This window comes from Lycorma delicatula, chromosome 1 (assembly GCF_047948215.1).
Source record: "Lycorma delicatula isolate Av1 chromosome 1, ASM4794821v1, whole genome shotgun sequence".
Taxonomy (NCBI): Eukaryota; Metazoa; Arthropoda; class Insecta; order Hemiptera; family Fulgoridae; genus Lycorma; species Lycorma delicatula.
The window spans coordinates 222,556,152-222,578,339 of record NC_134455.1 but is presented as its reverse complement, the minus strand read 5'-3'; the positions used below and the strand labels follow the sequence as shown (position 1 = coordinate 222,578,339).

The 22,188-nt window shown below is 31.6% G+C and overlaps 1 protein-coding gene across 1 annotated transcript; it reads left to right on the top strand.

Annotated features, from left to right (window-relative positions):
• The first annotated feature begins 11,038 nt into the window (after nt 1-11,038).
• On the top strand, nt 11,039-20,487 carry LOC142328975 (polyubiquitin-C-like). Its single transcript, XM_075373200.1, has 5 exons — nt 11,039-11,197; nt 13,595-14,016; nt 14,882-15,337; nt 16,141-16,368; nt 17,962-20,487. The coding sequence occupies exons 2-5, from the start codon at nt 13,599-13,601 to the stop codon at nt 20,283-20,285; spliced, it is 3,426 nt and encodes a 1,141-aa protein (XP_075229315.1). The 5' UTR covers nt 11,039-11,197; nt 13,595-13,598; the 3' UTR covers nt 20,286-20,487.
• The last annotated feature ends 1,701 nt before the right edge of the window (nt 20,488-22,188 follow it).

Here is a 22,188-nt window from a genome sequence, read left to right as displayed (position 1 = left end):
AGAGGTAAATTTAGGTACAATGAAGGTGTGATTTTTGTCTGTGATTGCTGCGGATGTTTCCTTTGCTTTTGATAGAGTTGTGTCTGTATGATGTGCCGTGTGATGTTTGTGGTTGTTTCTTGTTTATTCTGGTCTTCTGTTGATTGTATGGGTTTCAGATATGTTAGTGGTGTCCGATTGAGTGTGTGGGCGTTTTACGCCCCTCCTGAAGTAATTCCACATCAACGGTTTCCATGAGGGGTGGTTAGCGAAGGGTGGTTAGCCAGGGGTGGAGGTTTAGTCGGTAGTGCGCAGCCACACATTCGCACTTAATACCATCTTGCGGAATCTGTTAGCGAGTCCGACACTACCTAGACGCCCGTAAATGGGGTTCCTCCACCTCTTTAAAATAAAAAGAAAAAAGTATAAAGGTAAATTGGAATCCATCCACAAGAGATGTTACATCAGAGTAGCGGCTGCCTATAGGACGGTGTCCAGGGAGGCGGTTGAGGTGATTGCTGGATTCCCGCCTGTAGACTTGATGATAATGCGGCGTAGCAGAACTAGGGAACTGAGGACACTCCAAGTACAGGAAAGGAAGCGGTCTGCTGAAGATCTAGAAGAGGAGATCGCACAAACATTGCAGGAGCGGTGGGATCGGGCCACGAAGGGTAGGTGGACCCATCACTTTATTGGGGACACCAGGAGGTGGTGGCGGAGGACCCATGGCACGCTGAGTTCTGAGTTACACAATTCCTGGCGGGTCACGGGAGAATCAGGTCTTATACGTACAGATTCGGATCGACCTGCCTGAAAATTGCTCGGAGTGCAAAGTAGAAGAGACACCCCCCCCCCAACATGTATTCTTTCTATGCTCACGATTCGCCATATAGAGCAGAGAGATGCTGGGCAACCTGAGATGTGAGCGCATGTTTCACCCTGTGGATACCCTACGGATCCTATTACAAGGTGAGACACAGTGGAAGACTGTGGAAAGATTCGTAAGGAATGAGAAGTCCCGCAGAAGAGAAGGCACCGGATGGAACGAGGGCGGACAGGTTCTCGGCTTTGTGCCTAGGAGGTCCCCCGTACGAGTGGGGGGTCGCCTGAGTGCGATGAGGCCAGGAACACTCTGCTTGCGCGTCTGATGGTGGGTACTGGTAAGTGGTGTGACTGTTTGCAGTGGTGGTAACTGGTAACTGTGTGTTGTGGTGGTGGTGGTTTGACTGTTTGGAATGCTAGAGTGGTTGTTTGAGATTTCTTTCTTGACTGCTGTGTGGGTGGTGAGGATGTGAGAAGCTTTATCCTGTTTCCAGCATGGTTCTTGTGCGATGTATTGTTGTTGTCGGTGAGTGTATTTGTTGTGTTGTATGTGTTGATTCCAGTGGTGCTGCTTGTGAGGTGTATGACATCCTCTTGGTTTGTTATGACTGTGTGCGGGCGATTCCCCCTTCCTGATGTAATGCTTTATAAGCAGTACTAGGAAGAGGGGAATCCATGGGTGGAGATTTACACCAACGGCGTATGTATATACGTCGTTGGTTATAACTGGCGGAACCTGTTAGCGAGCCCGACACTGTTATTTAGGGAATAATGATATAATAATGATGTTCGACGAACATCTTTTCTTTTTCCTGTTTATCTAGTTTAACTACCGTTCAGAAAATACTTTGATGAATGAAGATGATATGTATGAGTGTAAATGAAGTGTAGTCTTGTACATTTCGACCATTCCTGAGATGTGTGGTTAATTGAAACCCAACCACCAAAGAGCACCGTTATCCACGATCTAGTATTCAAATAACTGACTTTACTAGAACTTGAATGCTGGAACTCTCGACTTCCAAATCAGCTGATTTGGGAAGACCCGTTTACCACTAGGCCAACCTGGCGGGTTATCTTTGACGAACATCTCGATTGCCCCCCCCCCCCCCCCGAGGGGAGATGATCCCGCCAACGTAGCGTGTCCGGTCGCTACACCACCTCCTCCGTTCCTAGCCAGTAGTGGCTTTAACGGAGGACATCTTCTCGCCTTCAAACTGATTGCGCAATCTTTGACGAACAGTGAAATAAATACAAACTGTAAAATTTAATATCAAGAAGTATTCATGAATTGTAATAGTTACCTCCATGAAGTTTTATTTTTAAAGCCAAGGGAAAGAGGAAAATTAGGAATATAAATAAAGGACAGAAAAATATGATCGAAATAAGAAGGATTCTAAAACAAAAGGCCAAAGCCTTTTGTTTTAGATATGAAACTGATATGACATCGTTTGTGATTACAGCTCAATTACCGACCGACGTCAATTAAAAGTTTTAAAGAAATTATGGGAAAATTTACATTACGCACAAAAAAGTTTTCATACGCTACAAAATTTCGTTTCCATATCTCACGTACAAGGTTCAAGCTTACTGTCTATATCAAGGTAAAAAAATTCAACGTAATTGTAGAACGTGTGGCAAATGATCTAGTAGAATGAACGGTTAACCCATCGGATTGGTCTAGTGGTTAACGCATCTTCCCAAATCAGCTGATTTGGAAAGTCGAGAGTTACAGCGTTCTAGTCCTAGTAAAGCCAGTTATTTTTACACGGATTTGAATACTAGATCGTGGATACCGGTGTTCTTTGGTGGTTGGGTTTCAATTAACCACACATCTCAGGTATGGTCGAACTGAGAATGTACAAGACTACACTTCATTTACACTCATACCATCCTCATTCATCCTCTGAAGAATTATCTAAACGGTAGTTACCGGAGGCTAAACAGGAAGAAAGAATGAACGGTTATAAATCTACCAGGGATTGCGCACGTATAGGATAATTTATACATTTGAATAGAAATTTAGGAATTAACTATTAATGAAGAAGACCAGTTACCGAAGGAAAATTTAACGTGACCACTTTAAAAAATGTCGGCTTATATATTAAAAGATGTATATTTTATCGAATGAATAAATGTAACCTATTTATATTTTTTAAATTTTTTCCTGTTTCCTATGTACACTAAACAAAACTTTTCTAGTTTTTAAATGTTCATTTAGTTCAATTTATTTACGTATTTATATCATAAAATTATTCATGGTTGTAAATCTTACATTTTTTCTAGTTTTTATACTTTCTTATTACACACTGCATCAATAAATGCAATAATATTTACTGTAAAATTGTTTGATTACTGTACACTATTTAAACTAATTAAATTTTATCTACAATATTTTTTTGAAGGTAGCTGAATTTGCAAAATGCAACGCTAGTTTATTGAAGTTTAAAATAAACTTTGATCTCATTTTATTGTTTAGGAAATATTTAGTAATTATCCAATTTCTGGCAGAATTACCCGAGATATTCGAGGATTTCGTCTGCTTACATAAAATGAAAAAGAAATTCAAAAAATTAATCTTATATTCCTTGTTTATTTAAAACCGTTATAAATTTGTTCTGATCAGATGGTAGAATTTGTGGTTATGTATAGTTTGAAGGTCTTATTCCTCCACTTTCCATATTAAGTTGAATTTATCTACAACCGGTTGAATTTTATCTGTTCTATACTACATTATCGAATATTTTTGAACAGCTGATATGAAATATTAAATCCAAATCGACATACTACTTGACTTCGTTACGATATGGATCGACAGAACGTTAGTGAAATAATTCTTGCACATTTTTTTCTTTTGAGAAATGTTTTAAACACATTATGTCGCATTAGTTTTTTCAAATATCTAAAAACCTAAAAAAATTTGTATTTTTCTATTCTAAAAATTAATGAAATGAAATTTGCGAAAATATGGTTACATATTACTTTTATTTAGGCTGTTAAATTTTTTTTTTTTTTTTTTTTTTTTTGTCTTCAGTCACTTGACTGGTTTGATGCAGCTCTCCAAGATTCCCTATCTAGTGCTAATCGTTTCATTTCAGTATACCCTCTACATCCTACATCCCTAACAATTTGTTTTACATATTCCAAACGTGGCCTGCCTACACAATTTTTCCCTTCTACCTGTCCTTCCAAAATTAAAGCGACTATTCCAGGATGCCTTAGTATGTGGCCTATAAGTCTGTCTCTTCTTTTAACTATATTTTTCCAAATGCTTCTTTCTTCATCTATTTGCCGCAATACCTCCTCATTTGTCACTTTATCCACCCATCTGATTTTTAACATTCTCCTATAGCACCACATTTCAAAAGCTTCTAACCTTTTCTTCTCAGATACTCCGATTGTCCAAGTTTCACTTCCATATAAAGCGACACTCCAAACATACACTTTCAAAAATCTTTTCCTGACATTTAAATTAATTTTTGATGTAAACAACTTATATTTCTTACTGAAGGCTCGTTTAGCTTGTGCTATTCGGCATTTTATATCGCTCCTGCTTCGTCCATCTTTAGTAATTCTACTTCCCAAATAACAAAATTCTTCTACCTCCATAATCTTTTCTCCTCCTATTTTCACATTCAGTGGTCCATCTTTGTTATTTCTACTACATTTCATTACTTTTGTTTTGTTCTTGTTTATTTTCATGCGATAGTTCTTGCGTAGGACTTCATCTATGCCGTTCATTGTTTCTTCTAAATCCTTTTTATTCTCGGCTAGAATTACTATATCATCAGCAAATCGTAGCATCTTTATCTTTTCACCTTGTACTGTTACTCCGAATCTAAATTGTTCTTTAACATCATTAACTGCTAGTTCCATGTAAAGATTAAAAAGTAACGGAGATAGAGAACATCCTTGTCGGACTCCCTTTCTTATTATGGCTTCTTTCTTATGTTCTTCAATTGCTACTGTTGCTGTTTGGTTCCTGTACATGTTAGCAATTGTTCTTCTATCTCTGTATTTGAACCCTAATTTTTTTAAAATGCTGAACATTTTATTCCAGTCTACGTTATCGAATGCCTTTTCTAGGTCTATAAACGCCAAGTATGTTGGTTTGTTTTTCTTTAATCTTCCTTCTACTATTAATCTGAGGCCTAAAATTGCTTCCCGTGTCCCTATACTTTTCCTGAAACCAAATTGGTCTTCTCCTAACACTTCCTCCACTCTCCTCTCAATTCTTCTGTATAGAATTCTAGTTAAGATTTTTGATGCATGACTAGTTAAACTAATTGTTCTGTATTCTTCACATTTATCTGCCCCTGATTTCTTTGGTATCATTACTATAACACTTTTTTTGAAGTCTGACGGAAATTCCCCTTTTTCATAAATATTACACACCAGTTTGTATAATCTATCAATCGCCTCCTCCCCTGCACTGCGCAGTAATTCTACAGGTATTCCGTCTATTCCAGGAGCCTTCCTGCCATTTAAATCTTTTAATGCTCTCTTAAATTCAGATCTCAGTATTGTTTCTCCCATTTCATCCTCCTCAACTTCCTCTTCTTCCTCTATAAAACCATTTTCTAATTCATTTCCTCCGTATAACTCTTCAATATATTCCACCCATCTATCGACTTTACCTTTCGTATTATATATAGGTGCACCATCTTTGGTGCCATCGTTAAATTTATTTAACCATCGTTAAATTTTTTTAACGAATTTAATTCCTAGTGAAGGAAATTTAATTCCCAAAGGGCTCATATATTTACTGTTAATAAATCTTTTAGCTATAGCCGGGGGAGCTAAGAGTAATTAATGTGGATTAAAATTCCCTCCTTACAATAAATTATTCTAATCCCTGCTTTAAAATAAAAACATTGCTACAAAAATAAGGCTAGTGGTCAGTCTTAGTAACTATAAATAAATAATTACATTTTTGTAAGGCTTTTTTATGGGATATTTATGACAGATATATTTTCTTTTTCTTTTGCAGCGAATAATTTACCCAGTTAGCAGAAAAATACCGATAAGAAAAGATTTAAAAAATATTATTTAGATAATTTAAATTATTTAATTTAAATTTATATTAGATATTTAAATATTATATTAGATAATATTTTAATATAAGAATTCCAAATTGTCTTACAACCTACCGTAATTAAGTGCACTATCTTTCCTGTTGATATTGTAAGCAGTCTTTTCATTTCTTAGTGCTACCGTCCTGTAGAAGCATCTGCAATAGTTAATAATTTATCTTTAATAGTTAATAATTTATCATTTTAATTAAATAATTAGATTAATTTGTTTGCTGACTAACAATATTGTACGTAATGCTTCCATACTTTAATCTGTTACTTCAAGTTTTTTTTCAGTTTAGCCAACGGGAATCACAGTCAGGTATTTACTTCAGAGGATGAGTGAGGATATACATGTATGAGTGTAAGTGAAGTGTAGTCTTGTACAATCTCAGGTCGACCGTTTCTGAGATGTGTGGTTAATTGAAACCCAACCACCAAAGAACACCGGTATCCAAGATCTAGTATTCAAATCCGTATTAAAGTAACTGCCTTCACTGGGATTTGAAGGTTGTAACTCTCGACTTCGAAATCAGCTGATTTGCGAAGACGCGTTCACCACTAGACCAACCTGGTGGGTTGTTAGTTTAGATCTTAGAGGTATATAAAGCAACTAAGGTGAAGAAGCACTAGTAATTATAGTTACTTTTTCTGAAATGTTAATTATTATAATCCAGTCTCTGCGGTAAACCCACCGGGTTGGTCTAGTGGTGAACTCGACATCGCAAATCAGCTGATTTCGTAGTCGAGAATCTATGGTTCAAATCCAAGTAAAGGCATTTACTTTTATTCGAATTTGAATACTAGATCGTGGATAACGGTGTTCTTTGGTGTTTGATTTTTCAATTAACCACACATCTCAAGAATGATCGACCTGAGTCCGAACAAGACTCACTTCATTTTCATTCATATATATCATCCTCTGATGTAGTACGGTGGTTCCGAGACTAAACAGAAAAAATATCTCTGCGATAAACTAAGTGAAGATGTCATTTGCAAGACTGATTATCTCCGGAGTTTGACGAGCTCGGCATAATCACGCAATAGCGTATAGCATTTATTGATTGCAAGTTTATTGTTCAGAGAGACTTCAAAACGCTATTTTGAGCAGTGTTTATTTATAAAATACTTGGTTTAGTAATGTAGGAATATATTTAAGAAAATTACATTAGAAAGTATTTATTAGGCAAAAAGAAATGCAAACTAGACATGGTTAATTTGGTTAAAGAGATTGAAATAAATTTCTTATCTTATATTTGTTTAATTTTTAAAGATATTCAACAGCTTTTAGCTATAAATAAATGTTTCAATACAAATTTACTGGCAGTAACTTAAACGAAGATTAACCGTATATCGAATTGTTGAAATGAATACTGGTAGTTTTGAATAATTAGTGTACAAACAAATAAAAAACAAAAAAACAATTTGTTTTATGGGACAAAGCGTAACATTAGTTTTTATTTTACTACAGTATAAAAAATTAAATTAAGGATTTTTTCTTGTGAAATACTTTAGTTGTTAAGGGACTAAATTTTAGAAAGCGTCTCGTTGAGGTCGATTCAAACACCAGCAACCGTTACAGTAGGAGGGAAAAACTGTGTCAGCCACAGTTAACTACTCGTTTTTCGGTACATGACGTCATACCTCACAATTAAATTGATTTACGCTAGATGTAAAGAAGAAACTTTTACTAGTTAAGCGTTAAAATATTCCATTTTATTTTTAATTCATATTTACTACCACTTCAATATTTTCTTGATCGTTTTCTGACCATTTCATCACAAAAATGAAAAATATAAAATACAGGTATTATTACTCGAGTTGTTTCCATTCTTTTAGGTCGTTAGGTATATTTTACAGTTAACTCTCTTATAAGATTTTGAATTCTTGTGCAGATCCTCAATAATTATAAGCTAATATATTATGACAATCATAATACCATAATATAAACCAAACAAGAAATAAAAGGCATTGTGTGAATAAAAAACTTCTCAAACAATAAAAAAATATTCCTGTTTGTGAATATTATGAGAAAATGTTCATTAAATATAACAATGAAAAGCTGTCTTTATTTATTATATTTTCCCTATCTAACCATAAAAAAGAAACGATAATTAATATTAATTTAGTTAAAAATATTAAATGTAAGATTACTTGCAAAATATAGAAACTTAAACTTAAGAAGATACATGTACGATCACAGCCCGAAGATGGGGTTGTATTAACCGACGATACAATTAACCACACATCTCAGGAATGGTCGACCTGAGACTGTACAAGACTACATTTCATTTACATTCATAGATGTCATCCTCTAAAGTAATAACGTACGGTGGTTCCGGAGGCTAAACAGAAAAGAAAGACGTATCATCCGATGTAACCTTCACAAGTTTACAAAGTTTAGGCTACTACAAGATGTCCTCAGCACTTAGGAATGCATATATATATATACGTTACTAGCTGTACCGTATCAAGTCTCTGATTCGCTCAACATTGTCACTTTTTGACGTTAACGGTCTTCCAGAGCGTGGATCGTCCGCATCTGATTCCCGGCTACCTAAAAACTTGGGCTCGTGATAGGGCGTATCTCCATACCCCCTTTTCAAATTTGAAAAAGTTTCAGTAGCATTCTCACAGAGTTTAACACAAAACTTGATTGCACAACGTTGCTTATAATTAGCATCACTCATTTTTGTAACGCACAACAAAAAATCGTTTCACAAAAAGTTTGTTTACGTCTCACGTGTCAACAATAGACTAAATATATTAATAACTAATATAAATCAGCTGTTCATGTAACCAAAAAAAAACTATTCTAATTACTTTATTTACAGATCTCGTGAATATTCAATATATATTTATAGTGTACCTCAATCATATCTTCACTGAAAATCATTTTATATCCAGCTATTCATGGTATGAATACAATACACACGAAGTAACTAACCGAGTTCATTTTCTTGGAATAATTTATTAGTTTAGATGAATCATAATTAGTGAATGATTTAATAAGTTTTCTCAGAATTCGGATGAGGACATTTCCGAGTACAGGAGTTGAACTAGCGAAATAGGGTCTCATGGGTTATACGACCACCACTATAAATATCCAATAAATATCTGCCTGTTCGGTTATGAGATAACCAAATAAATATATATTTATATAATAAATAAATCTAAAACTATCTAAAAGGAAGTCGGCAGAATAACATAACATACAAACAGGTGCTGAAATTCATAAACATGGTATTTAAAATAAAAATTACACATACATGTGAACTACACATAATGAGAAAATTATGTTAAATATTAGGCCTGTGTTCTTCAATAAGTTAGTTTTGTTTTTATATACTTAATGGCTATTTTTAATGCTTATAACAATGAAAATCTGGGAGATACATAAAAAATCAAATCAACTAGTAGAGTAAATAAATTATGAAACTTATTAAAAATATAAGAGAAAAAAAGAATAGAATAAAATAATCTGATCGAATCTTTGTGTTATTTAAAATTATTTACAATTTCATAAAAAATATAGTCATTATAAAACATAATTAAAAATGTTTTGAAGGTAACGGTAGAATGTAGTATTATAAAAATAATTTATATGCTACAAGAAAATATTTCACCAAATTCTCTATCGACATTGAAAGTTGTAAAAATTTTACTAAATTTTTATATAAATGTACGATACATTTAATAAAATGCAGTATTGCGCAATTTAATTATATTGCGTCTAACGTTGAAAATGTGATACAGCTTGCAGTTATAACGAAAGGAATTTACTAGAACAGTGGCGATAAATGTATCTGTAAACAATTTTATTATACTAGTGACAGTTTACAGAAAATTGTTCTGGATTATTCTTTACATTGAATGCTTAAGCAAATAAGATAATTTTTATTGTATTATAGTGCACACCTTGGTAAAATATTAGAAAAATACGAATCTTTAATGATAAAAGGTTACATAACTCGCTGGTTAAAAAACATTTCTCGGAGGTGGAAAATTCGTCTCCTAATAATCCGTTAACGAATTTGACTGATGGACGTAAATAATCATATGATTAAAAATAAATATTTTATGCAAAGTAGGTTATTTCATTACTATAAGAATAAAATATTTTAACAACAATAATCCATATCAACCTAAATTTTGAAAAAAAAAAGAAACTTGCCGTTTTCTTTAAACGCTTATACAGAAAAATGTTGCAAAGCCCAGTGGCCAAATACAAATTACAGTTAAGATAAAAAAAAATTGTTAGTTGCGACTATGTCTTTGCTTAGTAATATTTTCCAGCTAGAAAATCATACAAAAACTTTCTTTTATATATATATATTTATATGTAGTTATCTCGTTTATATTTCTAAAAAACGTTATCACTTGACCACCATGATGTACAACATAATTGGCATCAGCAATTTATTAATACTAAAGAAGAAGATTCAAGCTCATATATTTTCATATCAGCTGATCGTTCCTTTCTTTCTAAATTGTGTATTATTTATTTCTAATATCATTTTGGTTATTAAAATGTATAGCAAAATAATCCACCTTCATTAATGTTCTTGATAAATTACATCTTAGGAGCTACAGGCCTCCTCTCTGACTGGACTGCAGAGGAAATAAGTAAGTAAATAAACAAAATACTTAGTGATTTTGTGAAGTTTGGTTAGTGAATATTTTTTTTTGCCAGAAAAGAAACTGGCCAGGCAAAAACAAAACGCAGTAACATCTAACAACTGTAAATAACGGCACAGTCATATTTCTTTTATCTACATTAAGGTAAGTCTAAAAGATATTTATTTATTAAGCATTCATTAGAACTGGAGAAACGAAATCAGACGTCATTAAATGTTTACAGTTTGAAATATCTAGTAAATAAGTTAAAGACATGAAGTTCTAAAGTACATAGTTAACTTTAAAAAAAAATTACTTAGGTAAGTGTGTGACGTGTCTCAAAAAGTTAACAGATTATATAAGAAAAACAACATGGCGGAAGAGATTATAGCTACAGAGTTGGCAATGAACTCATTTTTCCGTGACCAACTTAAGTATATTTAATGTTAGTGTAAAATGCTTTGTTTTACAGGGAAATTTAGGATATTTCTGAAAGGTGTTGTTGGTACTTAATGACGTCAAAACTGCAGTTGTTTTTGAACACCAATCAGATACCGTAACGTCAGTCATGTGATACTGTCATTGATTGTGAACTGTTTTATTAGGGCTCGTCCTAGCATTCCTGCTTCATAAACTGTGTTGGTTGCGATTGAATTGTACTAATATCGTGTTGTTCCAGATTTTTTGCCAAATTTTTGTTGGCTTAGGTAAGTAGCTGCTAGTTAATGAATTTAATTTGTGACAGTTTTTATATTTTTATGATTTAAGTAGTTAAGAAGAAAGATTGAAATTAATATGAGAATAATATTAAATATATTTAGACGCCTGCAATGATGCGCCATTTTTTTCTTGGCGTGTCATTGTTGGTAGATTTGAGTTGACTTTCTTCCGCATTAGTATGTTATTGGTTGCGTGGCTAAAAATTTCAGTGAGGCCGTGAGGTAATTGCTTTTTTTAAATTTATATACAGTAATATGAAATTGCTTATTTTGATGAAATGTGTTTGTTGATTACGAAATGGTTTAGATAAATTCTATTATTAATTTGGTTAGTTGAAATGAAAATAAGTTTTTTCTTTTTTCTTTTAATAGCTTAGAAATACGAACGCATTGCTATTTCTAAACGTTTCATTCTAATGGGTTTAAATTGTTCGTCAATTTGCGTAACGAAGCGAAGTTCAATTTTCGCCGTATTAGCATGGTGATATTTGTCTTTATGCTCGAGGAAAGTAGTTTATTGTTCCTCTAAGTTTCGTGGGTTTTTATAATTTGATTGTAGAATTTAATAAATTTCATTATTTGATCAAGTTCTAATTTTTATGAAATGAGATTACTTGTTAATTTTTATATGAAAGTTGCTGATCATAGTTGACTTGATGAAACGTGGCCGTTTTAATATGTACACATTGTGATCAAACTCCATTGTTATATTTTAGTGCTGTTCATACTTTGACATTGAAAGTATGTAAAGTTCGCTAATTGTAGAGTGGCCAAGAAATGAAATTAATATTTGGAATGGATTTTTTTTTTTATTACAGTGACTTTGTGTTTGGTAACAGAGGGAGTTTCCTTAAAAGTTTCTACGTTTACTATAATTAATAGTTATATTTTTTCTGAAAAACTTTTAAAATAGTCCTTATTTATTGTATTGTGTTGATACCATTACAATTTCTAAATATTTTGAAGTTCTTCGGTACACGGCAGATTTTCAAATTTCAGCTGAAAGGAAATTTATAAACAAAATCATTAGCGAGTGAAGAACTAACAGGCCTCTGAAAAGTTTAATTTATTGTCGTCTTGATGTTATGAGCCAAAGTATGCAAAGATGATTAAATCATATTTGTAAATGAAATTGTATTTTATGCTTTATCCTTATAATTAGAAGATTATTTTTAATTATGTGCGTATAAGTGGTTCTGCTGGATATTAAAAAAAGCAAAAAACAAAATTATCTTGTGATCAAAGTATTATGAATTTTATTACTATTGTGATTAGAATTTTTATTCATAATTAAGAACTTTTTTAATTAAAAAATTATACAAATGTTTGTGGAACTTATATTCTCTATTTTTCTTTTTATTTATGCCTTTAAATTTTCTGTAAATTTTTTTAAGGTTAGGTAGGTCATTACAGTGTTAGTCTTTAGTGCATCCTGAAAAGTAGAAATTTTCTGGAAACATTTAAAATAATTAGAAAATATTTTCTAATAAATTGAAAATTTGCTTATCCTAATATGAACAAGAATAAGGATGTTATAGTTATTACAGCATACTTGAAATAGTGTAAATTTTATGAATAAATCAAATTACCACTCATTTGCTAGATCTAATTTAAAGGTATTGAAACTGCAAATTTATAATTTTACTGTTGTATAAATTTTGTTTCATTGAGATTTTGACCATAAAAAAAGTTAGTGACGTGTATATTTAATGATATGTAAATTATTTTAGAGAAACGAGAGTATAAGTAAAAATTCAATTATTTTTATAAAATGCAATACTTATTGAACTGAACGAAAATTATACTACAAGATGATACTTCAGTATGTTATTGAATTGAAGAAATTTTCATCCTTAACGTCTGTGATGCCATAGAAATTCATATAAACAAGAATCAACTATTAGCAATCATTAAAATTGTCATTGTTGTATGTAATTTGTATATTTAACATTAATTTGACATTAGTGAATAAAGAAAGTGTAGATTGGTTAGTTTATATACGTATGATTTTTAATTGTTGAATAAAATTTGGATTTTTGTTGAATAAATTGGATTTTTGTTGGTTAAATTCCAAAACTACAGAAAGAGTATAATAGTTTTGTATTTAAACAATTAAATTCCTAAGTAATAAAAATGAAAAAATCCAAATAAAATTACAATTGACACTTCTCAGTGCTTTTACAGTGATACGTTTACAGTGTAGAATTAAATAACCTTTAAATTCTTTAAAAAATAAAAATATGTAGTAAATCGTATTTTGCAGTGATAACTCCTTTTTACTGAATATTTAACAAGAATTCTATATTTATCAAAGTTATGGTATGAATAAATTATTATTTTTTGAATGTATTCTGTTCTAAGAAAGGTGTCTTTGTTTATTTACAGCAAAATGCAGATCTTTGTGAAAACATTAACTGGCAAGACTATCACATTAGAGGTTGAGCCTTCTGACACAATTGAGAATGTGAAGGCAAAAATCCAGGATAAAGAAGGGATTCCACCAGATCAGCAGAGGTTAATTTTTGCTGGTAAACAACTGGAAGATGGCCGTACGTTGTCTGATTATAATATTCAGAAGGAGTCTACTCTTCATTTAGTTTTGCGTCTTCGAGGAGGAATGCAAATTTTTGTTAAAACCTTAACGGGAAAAACAATAACATTAGAGGTAGAACCCTCAGATACTATTGAAAATGTTAAGGCAAAGATTCAAGACAAGGAGGGTATTCCTCCAGATCAGCAGAGGTTAATATTTGCTGGCAAACAGCTGGAAGACGGCCGCACACTTTCAGACTACAACATCCAAAAAGGTAAATTTTGCCACTATACTTATACTTTGTTTACTCAAATCTGCTTAATTTATTTACTGGCTACATTATGATTATCAAGTAAGACTGATCTTTTAATTAAATAGATTTAATTGACAATATTGAATACATTATGTAATACTTAGATTATTTTTATATAAATATTGCATACACAAGAATATTATAATTTTTTTTCACATTGCATCGATTTTGAATGGGGCAATTATTATACTTTGGTATTAATTGTCCACAGTGGGGTTTATTTTTAGATTAGTTTTGATTTGTAACGGATTCTCAGGTAGTGAGTTGTTACTCCAGTTTACTTAGATAATAGTTACTTAAATCTTTCATAGTAAGCAGTTTGTATTGCTTATTCTTCATAAATTAGTCTGAAATGACTAAATGTAGATGTGTGGTAATTTTTATTTTACATTTACCATATTAGTTACATTTGCTATTTGATATAATTTTCTAATAGTTTGTAAATGTTTGGCTAAATTAACAAGTGGCAGTTGTAGAGAAAGCAGTATTTTAATCTGCTGATAAACCTTTGATGATGTAGTTCAGCTACATCATCAATATGATGTAGTTCAGCTACATCATCAATTTTTTTATGCGTATTATAGGGTTCTTAATAACATTAAGTTAACGTGCTAGATATGATGCCTGTATTGCAAATTGAAAAATGTCTTTGTCTTTATATTACATTATAAATGTCTTCATAATTATTGGTTCATATGTTAGGTCCTTGAAATTTTATAATGGTTCCGTTAGGATAGTAAGTAAGGAGTATGAGATTATTTGCTGCAATGAATGATGTATGAATCATAGTAATTATGGTGGATGTAATTTTATTTAAATTTTTCAGAATCTACTCTTCACCTTGTTTTGAGACTGAGAGGTGGAATGCAAATTTTTGTCAAGACACTTACTGGAAAAACCATTACTTTAGAAGTTGAACCTAGTGATACAATTGAAAATGTTAAAGCCAAAATTCAAGATAAGGAAGGAATTCCTCCTGATCAGCAAAGACTTATCTTTGCTGGTAAGCAGTTGGAGGATGGTCGCACTCTTTCAGATTACAACATTCAAAAAGAATCTACACTCCATCTGGTTTTAAGATTGAGAGGAGGTATGCAAATATTTGTTAAGACACTTACTGGGAAAACAATTACATTAGAAGTAGAACCATCAGATACTATAGAAAATGTGAAGGCGAAGATTCAAGATAAAGAAGGCATTCCACCAGATCAGCAGAGATTGATCTTTGCTGGCAAACAGCTTGAGGATGGACGTACGCTCTCAGATTACAACATACAGAAAGGTAATATATTTTGTGATATAGCTAGTGCTAATTATTTCTAATTAATGAATAATAGGGTTGATTGTATCAATGCATTAGAGATTATATATATATATATTTTTTATCTTATTAACCAAACTACTAAATAAAGTATGATGATTTACCTTATTCAATTATATGCAGGAGCACTTTTCCGATCAGCAGCAGCTGCATTATATATCTTTCTCAAATTAAATTTCATTAAATATAACTGCATTATTTATTTAAAATCTTAAATCTTTAATATTTAAGGATTTAATGTCTTCAGTTAAATTAATAGTTAAAACAAGATTGAAAATAGGAAAAATTAATTAAAACTTATAAACAAATTAAATTAGAAATATCTTTTACTTATGTAAAAATATGACGTCAAGGCATAAATTCAATTTTAAATAAAGAAAATTTTCATATTAAATTTTAATTTCTAATTTAACTGAATAAAAGTGTAAATTCTTGAAATAAAGAGATAAGAGGATTTAAATTAAATAATTGCATGATGTGTTATAATTTTTTGAAAGTAATATAATCATCTGAGATGAATATGTAATGCAGCTGATGCAAGTAAATTGTGTAGGTACTTTGGTTGATCTATATTATATATATATATATATATATATATATATGCTTTTTAGTATGATAGTATTAAACCATCGCTGGGATTAAAGTAAGAATGGTAATTTGCTTTAATATTGGTTTGATGTAAAGAGTATTACCATGAGTTTCAATGTAACTGATTACTTAAAAGTAGTCTGTAATTACTGTCATGTTTTTATTTGATTTTTCAGAATCTACACTTCATTTGGTATTACGTCTTCGAGGTGGAATGCAGATATTTGTTAAAACGTTAACAGGAAAGACCATCACCTTAGAAGTAGAACCTTCAGATACCATTGAGAATGTGAAAGCAAAGATACAAGATAAAGAGGGTATTCCACCTGACCAGCAGCGTCTGATCTTTGCTGGAAAACAATTAGAAGATGGTCGTACTCTCTCAGATTACAACATTCAAAAAGGTTAGTGCTTGTTTATTAATGAAATGAGTTAGTGGATTAATTCACTAATTTTTAAACAGAATGTATTTGTTTTATAATTGAACATGTTTGCTCATCTTTCTAAAGCTGTACCTTTATGATGTTGAATTGTGATTTATACGAAGGGCAAGGGGTCAGATTTCAGCAGTTAGATTAAAATGAGCCCTTTGCAGGCTGTTAGGAGAGAGGTGACTGCATACTTAAATTCAGAATAGTAGCTTTCAACTTTAACTTTCAACTGAGTACTCTTGAAAAAATGTTGACTCAAGAGAAATAATACTAAACTGCGGTTGAATGTAACTTGACTATTAAAAAAAATAAAAATGGTTTTATTATAAAAGTATTGCTGGTATTAGTTAAATATGTTGAATAAGATGGACAAATAAGTACATCAGATCATCCAGTATAGATGTTTTAATTTAATTAGTCAGTTCCAACAACTTGGGAAACTTAAAAATTGTTAAAATTTGTTATTTAATGTTTCCAAGTTTGTGAAATTGGGTTTCAGTAATAATTTTTAAAAATTAAAGTGTTATTAAATTTCTCATTTTTTATTAAAATGTATTTGCATCTTGTTAAATTTTTCATGGTAAACTTTGTACAGGATAGAAGTTGTGTAGTACAAAAGCATTAATTTTTTTAATGCCTTTTTTTATTTTATAAATTTACTCAATTTCTGTAAGCTTTGAAATTGTAGAATTAGTACTATTTGTAAGATGTGGATCTAAGAATGTTACAACTGATAAAGTTCTTGACATAAATCTTTTACTAAGAAATTATGATGTGAAAAACATTGCATTTATTTAGTATTCATAGATATTTCATCTAAGAAAATGAAATTCCTTAATTGCCAGTGATTAGTGTTAAATAATCATATGTTCCAAACATTTTATGGCTGTACTGCATTTATAATCTATAGTTTGATTTTGTATACTGTTCAATGCAAGATATTGTAGCAGTAGTTTGTAATAGTAAACTTTTACTGCAGTGTGAAATTTAGTGTAGAAATGTATTAAGTGACAGTTTCCTCACCTCTATTTATATGATTGGTACTTACGCCACCGCAGCTACAGCTTTATTTAAAAACAAAGTAGTCAATCTGATTTTAGTGGAAAATTGGCCGATGAGTTAACATAAATAAATATATTTATATTTTATAAATATAATTTAACCAAACTTAACCTACGCTCGCTTCGCTTGCTAACCTTGACTAATTAGCACTGTAATTTTTTTGAGTATTTATTTAAATCAAATTACAATATTTACTGAATTTATTAAATAAATACTCAAAAAATTAGTGTTAATTAGTCAAGGTTAGCGAGCGAAGTGAGCGTAGGTTAAGTTTGGTTAAATTATATTTATAAAATAAATAAATATAAATAACCATTTACATTCTGTTTTGGCCCATTTTCCACTGAAATCTGATTGACTTTGTTTTTAAATAAAGCTGTAGCTGCGGTGGTGTTAATACGTAAGTACCATATGATTCTTTATCTCCTCTAAGTGAATAGAGTATATAGTTAAATTTAAGAATTGTCATTTCATTTGATGCTAATAATTAATCTTTTTTTTCAGAGTCAACCCTCCATTTAGTATTGCGTCTTAGAGGTGGAATGCAGATTTTTGTAAAGACCCTGACTGGAAAAACAATTACTTTAGAAGTAGAACCAAGTGATACGATAGAAAATGTTAAAGCCAAAATTCAAGATAAGGAAGGAATTCCTCCAGACCAGCAACGACTTATTTTTGCAGGTAAACAGCTGGAAGATGGACGTACTTTGTCTGATTACAATATCCAGAAAGAATCTACTCTTCACTTAGTCTTGCGCCTCAGAGGTGGAATGCAGATATTTGTGAAGACCCTTACTGGTAAAACAATCACTTTAGAAGTGGAGCCTTCTGATACTATTGAAAATGTAAAAGCTAAAATTCAAGATAAAGAAGGTATTCCTCCAGATCAGCAGCGTCTTATCTTTGCAGGCAAGCAACTGGAAGATGGTCGTACTCTTTCAGATTACAACATTCAAAAGGAATCCACACTTCATTTAGTTCTGCGTCTAAGAGGTGGTATGCAGATTTTTGTAAAAACACTCACTGGTAAAACCATTACGTTAGAAGTTGAGCCAAGTGACACCATAGAAAATGTTAAGGCCAAAATTCAGGATAAGGAAGGTATTCCTCCAGATCAACAAAGACTTATCTTTGCAGGCAAACAGCTGGAAGATGGACGTACTTTGTCTGATTACAATATTCAAAAAGAATCTACTCTTCACTTAGTATTACGGCTCAGAGGTGGAATGCAGATTTTTGTCAAGACACTTACTGGTAAAACAATCACTTTAGAAGTTGAACCTTCAGACACTATCGAAAATGTAAAAGCTAAAATCCAAGATAAAGAAGGCATTCCTCCTGATCAACAGCGTTTGATTTTTGCTGGAAAACAGTTGGAAGATGGTCGTACTCTTTCTGATTATAATATCCAAAAGGAATCTACACTCCATTTGGTGCTCCGTCTTAGAGGAGGTATGCAAATTTTTGTGAAAACCCTCACTGGTAAAACAATTACTTTAGAAGTGGAACCAAGTGATACTATAGAAAATGTTAAAGCCAAAATTCAGGATAAGGAAGGTATTCCTCCAGATCAACAAAGACTTATCTTTGCAGGCAAACAGTTAGAAGATGGACGAACATTGTCTGATTACAATATCCAAAAAGAATCTACTCTTCACTTGGTATTACGGCTCAGAGGTGGAATGCAGATATTTGTTAAGACACTTACCGGTAAAACAATCACTTTAGAAGTTGAGCCCTCAGATACCATAGAAAATGTTAAAGCTAAAATTCAAGATAAAGAAGGCATTCCTCCTGATCAACAGCGTTTGATTTTTGCTGGAAAACAGTTAGAAGATGGTCGTACTCTTTCTGATTATAATATTCAAAAGGAATCTACACTCCATTTGGTGCTCCGTCTTAGAGGAGGTATGCAGATTTTTGTAAAAACACTCACTGGCAAAACAATTACTTTAGAAGTGGAACCAAGTGATACTATAGAAAATGTTAAAGCTAAAATTCAAGATAAGGAAGGAATTCCTCCAGATCAACAACGGCTTATCTTTGCAGGGAAACAGTTGGAAGATGGACGTACTTTGTCTGATTATAATATCCAAAAAGAATCTACTCTTCACTTAGTATTAAGACTCAGAGGTGGAATGCAGATATTTGTTAAGACACTTACCGGTAAAACAATCACTTTAGAAGTTGAGCCCTCAGATACCATAGAAAATGTTAAAGCTAAAATTCAAGATAAAGAAGGCATTCCTCCTGATCAACAGCGTTTGATTTTTGCTGGAAAACAGTTAGAAGATGGTCGTACTCTTTCTGATTATAATATTCAAAAGGAATCTACACTCCATTTGGTGCTCCGTCTTAGAGGAGGTATGCAGATTTTTGTAAAAACACTCACTGGCAAAACAATTACTTTAGAAGTGGAACCAAGTGATACTATAGAAAATGTTAAAGCTAAAATTCAAGATAAGGAAGGAATTCCTCCAGATCAACAACGGCTTATCTTTGCAGGGAAACAGTTGGAAGATGGACGTACTTTGTCTGATTATAATATCCAAAAAGAATCTACTCTTCACTTAGTATTAAGACTCAGAGGTGGAATGCAGATATTTGTTAAGACACTTACTGGTAAAACAATCACTTTAGAAGTTGAGCCCTCCGATACCATAGAAAATGTTAAAGCTAAAATTCAAGATAAAGAAGGCATTCCTCCTGATCAACAGCGTTTGATTTTTGCTGGAAAACAGTTAGAAGATGGTCGTACTCTTTCTGATTATAACATTCAAAAGGAGTCTACTCTGCATTTAGTGCTCCGTCTTAGAGGTGGTTTTTAAAGTTCCTTGTTTATATATTCTGTGAAGAATGTTTTTACTCTATATTTATTTTTTTTTTTTTTACTGAATTGGCTTTTGATAAGTATTCAAAATTTTTAGTAAATAGAACTCTCATTTTAAATAACATTAAAATGTGAATATTATTTATTTGTATTTCCAAAACCAATGATTTATAAGAAATAAAAATATTGTTGAGCTTAAATAGTGTTATTTTCTACTCGTGCTAGTGCCTTAAAATCATTTATTAAATGAATAAAAAAATAAATAAACATTGACTGAAAGAAAGTAATGGTCTCTTAAACCAAAATATAGAACACTAATAATGAATTTTTTACACCATATGTATTAAGAATTTATAGATTCATAAGTTTGCTAATTAATGGTATGTAATGCTGCATGAGAGCAGTTAAATTATATATTAGTAAGCAACATAATTATATTTTGGCCTAGTAGTAACAATTATATCTATGCAATTGTTGAATTTTTGTTTATGTAAGATGTTTAATTGGGTTGTGCAATTATTTTCTCTTGCCTATTTTAACTTGATAGATTTTATCTACCGTATAGAGCAGGAGTGATAACGTGGCAAAAATTTCATCAAGGTATCTGGAATGTTATTGTGAAAATTGTACCTACTTTTCAAAAAATAAAATTTATGGTAATTGCAAAAAGTCTTCTCACAGTCAAGCATGACAAAAAACTTTAAATTCTAATGAAGACCAGTGCCATACTTAGAATCTCTAACCACCGTCATCATCAATAATACCTCTACATGTGTTTTACTATTTTTCACTAGAAGTCCAAAGTGTACTGTGAATGTGAAATTCGTAGTTAATGTATTTTTTCAATCCCAGGACAGTATTCCGTTGCATACATCCTACTGACTACCTTCCTTAGCTAGGTGATATTCAGCATTCACCATGTAATCCTGATTTGTCTAACAATCATTCATTCCCCAAGTTGGTAGATTTTAGGAGGCAGGCGCTCTCAAGATAGATCTGAGAGAACTTTCCATTTTAATGAGAAATATAGAAGTGTGAAAAAAGAGAAAAAATGCAAGACCCTTGCTTGTAATCAAAACCAGTTGATTTAGAATCCAACCTGATAACCATTGACTGGCATTCACATATTTGCCTTTCTATTATTTTAAACAAATATACTTATATTGCATTTATAGAGGTGATTTCAGTTAGTGTTATTGGTCTGGGGTGTCTTTCCTTATGAAGGTTTAAAACAAAAGTTTGTGTTTAGTGGATAACAGGACTTGAAAGTATCATATTTTATGGTTATATATATAGCATTATTTTGAGTTTGAAAAAAGTTGTTTCTGCAAGACTTTTTTTCCATGCAAAAATGAATTAAAAATTGGTAGTTTATAAAAAAAGGGTTAAATTGTGGACAGAAATCACCTTGTAGAGTAATTTTGAAACTGCATCTTGTTCAGACTCTTCTAAATGTAGCTGCTTCAAGTATCATCTATAAGTTTGAAAATAGCAAAATGTTTAGATAAACCTGACAATTTAAAAATATTTCCAATACCTTTGCAGTTGCTACATCACCAGGGATTTCTTATAAGATGTTTATTCAAAATTCATATGTCGTATGTATAATTATATTTAAATTAAAATTGTAACATTCATAATAGTCTGTTGTCAAGAAATAATTTATATGTTGATAGACATGAATTTTGAATTAACATCTTAAAAGAAATCCCTGATGATGGGAGTCTTTAAATTACTTTGAAATCTATTTTAAAATTTAAGTAGAACTTTTATTTATAAGATTGTATTAATACCAATGGTGCCAAATATATCTAAAAATTCCTTTACTGCAAGCATGGGAAAAAAAATCTGTTGCAATGCTATGGTTAAGCGAGGCTCTTGAATGCGTTTGTATAACTAGC